The sequence below is a fragment of the Electrophorus electricus genome, chromosome 26 (assembly GCF_041902795.1).
Source record: "Electrophorus electricus isolate QZ-2024a chromosome 26, ASM4190279v1, whole genome shotgun sequence".
In the NCBI taxonomy this organism is placed as follows: Eukaryota; Metazoa; Chordata; class Actinopteri; order Gymnotiformes; family Gymnotidae; genus Electrophorus; species Electrophorus electricus.
Window position 1 is genome coordinate 8,977,501 of NC_137522.1, and position 5,000 is coordinate 8,982,500.

General features: G+C 48.7%; 1 protein-coding gene across 8 annotated transcripts in view; it reads right to left on the reverse strand.

Moving 5' to 3' along the window:
- celf5a (cugbp, Elav-like family member 5a) overlaps nucleotides 1–5,000 on the reverse strand; it is a 140,774-nt gene that overhangs the window by 28,298 nt on the left and 107,476 nt on the right. For 6 of the 8 annotated variants that reach the window (XR_014120157.1, XM_081708592.1, XM_081708594.1 and 3 more), the window contains exon 4: nucleotides 674–802. Coding sequence is in view for 7 of the 8 variants with exons in the window: in XM_081708592.1 (XP_081564718.1) it covers nucleotides 674–802 (129 nt within the window). In the remaining variant the exon portion in view is untranslated. The remainder of the gene's footprint in view (nucleotides 1–673; nucleotides 803–5,000) is intronic. The other 2 variants (XM_081708591.1, XM_035523374.2) reach the window with 1 other exon arrangement.

The following is a 5,000-nucleotide window of genomic DNA, read 5'->3' on the forward strand; positions in this document are numbered from 1 at the left end:
AGGAAGAGGGGCACAACAGTGACTGAACACAGCGTTCTAGAGCTCCAGGCTCTGTGCTCTGTCCCGCACTCCTCAAGCAGAGCCGCATGCTAGTTAGCGCCACACGCTAGCTAGTGCCTATGTCTGTGAATACTAAACACATGGAGAAACTCTTATCTAAATCTTATTTAGACTGATAAGTGACAGGTCCTTTGTTAACTCTTAATGACGCACAGAGGCATGCTTAATGTGCGTAACAGGTTGCATCACAGAAGTGCTGGAACGGTTGATTTGCTTACTTATTTAGTGCCAGCCTTCTTCATAATCTTTGGAGAGATTGGGAATTTTTTTTCCTCTCGTCCAAAAGAGCTACTCCCTAAACCGGGGAAATAATCTTGCAGCAATTTTCATAAGCACTGGCAGGGGGAAAACTACAACTCCCACAGTGCTTTGGTAAATGTCAGGCTATATGAGTGTCTAACAGTGTCCCTAAAGCCTCAGTGGGCAATAAATGGAGTCTGCAAAAATAAATAAATAAAATAATAACTGTCTGTTATGTACTTATGCTTCCCTTACAGCTACTACATGTCCCTTGTGGAGATTGTTTGTATAACAAGACATTTTTTAAAGCCAAATAACTGTGGCTTGAGTCTTCACTTCAACTGTCATTATGCACTGGCAAAAAAGGTCCTACCTTTGCTGTTTCCATCAGGACCTCTTAGCACGGTGCACTCCTCGATGACTCCGTAGGGCTCAAACAGGCGATAGACATCCTCCTCCGTCTGTTGTTTGTTCAGCATCCCCACAAACAACTTCCTGTCTTCTGAAACAAAGAACAAACACAGAGTGAGTCTCTGCTTCTCATCTCCTGTAGCACCAATAGGACACCAGCCCGTCGCCGCACGGCATTCTGGACCACGGCCACGGGCTGAGACCAGCCAGCGCTTCGGCCTGGCCCGTTTAGCTCGGCGAGCGGACCCGCAGCGGTCGTCCCTCCCCAAGCCAAGTCTGTTCATTTTAATTTGGCCAATAATTGGGTTCAACCCCCCCTTCGATAACGGCGGGCTGGCCTGGCGCGGCGGGGGTCACGCCGGGGCGGCGGGCAGGGCACGCTGCCGAGAGCATGTGCATCCTACGCCCTTCAGCAGGGGGCAGCAGACAGCGCTGCTACCACTGACCTTGGATTTCACTGAGTTTAGCCTATTTACTTCCCAGTCACTTTGCCCTAAAACTGTGCTCAAATTGTGCTGATTTAGTATGTTGAGTGTAATTTTCTGAGATGAAATTACAGTTTTTGCTGGTGAGGTTTCCACTAGGGCTCTCTCTTATCAGCAGAACTATGAATACTTACTTCTATAGGTCATCCAGACAAATCAAGTTAGCAAATCCGTATGAGAAAGCCCGTGGGAGGTCTAAAATAAATATGAAATCGGATGAAAATAACTAGCAGCAGTAAGGGAGGAGTGCTAATGCATGGGTGTTGAACCTGCCCTCCTGGAATGCCCTGGGGTCCTGGGAGCCCAGTGTATCCCTGCTGATGTATCCCAGTTATACCCGGCGTGTAGGAGCTGTGTCCGGGCCCGGCTGCAGCGTGTTTATCATTTGTGGCAGGATCACAGGGTGCGTATCAAAACAAAGGCGATGCATCGTGACATCTGTCACGGTGGATCGGGAAGCATTTATCTGAAAGAAAACAGGGCTCTGGACCGGAAAATAAAAGGCCAAGACGGTTCTGCACCGGGATAGGACGTCCCAACCTCAAGAGCCAGCTGCTGCTCCAGGTCCAAACCCAGATGTTGGTCCCTGCCATGTGTCCCCACACATCCCACCACCACCACACACCTACACCCACCCCACCCCTACCTCACACCCACACCCACCACACACCCACGCCCACCCCACCCCCACACCACCCTGCTCAGTCCTGTTCCACCTCTTCTACATCTAGCTCTGGTCATGCTGACCTATATGATTCCTCACCTAAATGAATCTCAAGCTCTCAGGGATTACAATGATATTTCTGCCATGAGTGCTTTAATAATAATGATGGCATGACTGTCACCTGTGTCAAAGATGGCCTGCTAGGACAACCCGTCCAGCTAAAGGGAGCAGCTTTTATGTGAGAGGGGGCCAGAGACACACATCGCCATCAGACCTTCATGGGGCTAGAACCAGGAAACGGAGTACAGCCGAAAGCCTTGAGTCCAGTTAGGGAACTCACCCTGGAACCTGTGTGAAGCTTCCGAGCTTCATGGTGCTCCTGACACACACGCACACGAACGCATGCTTCCACACACGTGTGTGAGCGGAAACATACACACACCTCTACTTCTCTCTCTCCCTGTGCTGCAGTATGAATAAATCCGCACATTTGGGAGCCCAGTTCGGTGCTACAGTAAACGTTGCATTTAGGAGCCAAACAGTATGTGTTGCAAATCTGTGTAATGGGATACACAGAAGGAAGGCAGCATCCGCTGATCATTTTCTGTTATGCCCAATTTTACAGAACATATTTTAACTAGTGTTAGATCCTAAAATAATCCATTTCTCGTTCCCCCCGTTGGACGTTGTACACATATTCCGTCTTAAGTGACATGGACTAGTTCTCCACACCCGGGTAACCTGGGGATCGATAGACGCTCTTTGTTGGTACATCACAGTGCCACTAAGGTGCTCTTCATTTTCATCTGGGCTCTAATTGATTGGAGCCGCACGCATTTGCATAACCTCCCCCCTGGTGTCCTTGGCGCCCATGCCAGCTGTGGTGCGGCTTCCAAAAATTACACCCATCAAGCCTCATCAGTCTCACCTGCTGCAGCGAGCGTTGTCTAATACATCGAGAATTACGTCATGGAAGGAAGAGTTGAAAACACGGTACTACGGGAGGTCACGTGTCTCTGGGAATTTCAGGTTCGCTGACATGCGTGACCTCCGTTCTTGTTTGTTTACTTTCAAAAATGATTATCCCTGTTCTGTTAGTCATTTCGGTAGCTGTGGCAGTGGCAGGCAGAGAGGTGCAGCTGTAACGACGCTACAGCTTGGTGTCACTATTGAGAACTGTGACACATTAAATAAGGCATCAGGATACTTGAAACCCGGCGACATTCTGCAGGTCAAAGCCAAGACTGGAAACCAAAAGGTTTTCTTGGGATTTTCTGGTCATCTGTTTGTCATGAGCAGACTGACTCAATCCTAGGACGCGACTGTTGAAGTCTGCCGGTGACGATCTTTGGGAATCTTTGGGGATTTAATCATTAATAAACACGCAAAAAATGAGAGACATAAACCTGCCACCGAAAAGTGTTTGGCCATATTTCAGAATATATGAAGGCATTTTTGTCCGTCTAAAAAAAAACCCAGGGAGAGTACTGGATCTTCATTCCACATCACAGGACATTTTGTCATTTCTCATAAGGTGTCCGCGTGACGTGGTGGCGTCCGCGCGCTGGGTGCGGTTGCAAACAACCGTCCCGTGTGAAGAGCAGCGCGAGAGAGAAAGAGCGCGAGCCATTAGCGCCTTCCGCCGTGAGCCGCGCCAAGAAAAGTGCTCCTGCATGCGAGGTGCCGTTACTATGACAACCACTCCCAGGGAGCTGTCAGTCATGTTTGTTGCGCGTTTTAGTAAGGAGGACGGTGGGAGGGCCATTATTCATCCGCCGTCACGGTCCGAGTGTAAATTCCACGGAAATACGGGGAAAGTAGCGAACGGCGCTAGCATGGCGATGAAGGGGGCAACACTACAGATATTTGATAGCATTCAGCTGCATAAAGGACAAAATGGCAAAGCGCGCTCTGCTGGAGGAACAACGGCGAGTCTCCAAGCGGTCGCTGCTGTGTGGGGCCAGGAATGTGCGACCTTTTGCACCAATTAAAATAACACAACCTCCGTCACGTAACCGCACATAAACAAACAGACAGTAGGGTGATGCTAATTAACCTAGAGCAAAGCTAGTAGATCTTAATCCAATTTATTACAAGCACAGATCTTGTAGTGGCGGAAGAATTAATGAAGTACACCAATACTTCAACCTTGTTGTAGGCCTGTTTGTTTCTCTGTTTTTATGTGTTGGCTTAATGCTTTAGTGGACTGTCATTGCATAATTGACTGTTGGAAATAACTTTTCTCTCTCTCTCTCTCTCTCTCTCTCTCTCTCTCTCTCTCTCTCTCTCTCTCACACACACACACACACACACTCTCTCTCTCACACACACACACACTCTCTCTCTCTCTCTCTCTCTCTCTCTCTCTCTCACACACACACACTCTCTCTCACACACACACACTCTCTCTCACACACACACACACACTCTCTCTCTCTCTCTCACACACACACTCTCTCTCTCTCTCTCTCTCTCTCTCTCTCTCTCTCTCTCTCTGACTGATAACACACTAGTCTCACTCTGTTGTCACCTTCTATGAGGGACCAAGAGTCTTCAAGGGTTTGGCCAAGCAGGTTAATCTATCAAACCAAACGGTATCAAAATATGATCAGGAAAAGCCATTACCCCACAGCCCCATATACCCCATACCCCATACACTGTACCCCACAGCCCCATATACCCCATACCCTGTACCCCACAGCCCCATATACCCCATACCCCATACTCTGTACCCCACAGCCCCATATACCCCATACCCTGTACCCCACAGCCCCATATACCCCATACCCTGTACCCCACACCCCCATATACCCCATACCCCACAGCCCCATATACCCCATACCCCATAGTCCATTCCCAAAAGCCCACACCCCATACCCCAATCATCCTAAATAAATAAATGAATAAATAAATGTATGTGAGTCTAGCATGGCTGGCTCAACCCAGTGTTGTTTTAATGGTCTGTATATCTGCACTGCCAAACCCCGGCTATGCCCCCAATCAATATGAGCTACTTTTAAGGACAAACAGGGCCGATTCATTGCTCTGCCGAATAGCCAAGTTTCATCATCATTCTATTGAGATGTACTTTTCACAGTCAGTCACCATCCAGCAGGGCCTTGATATGAACACTGCAACAC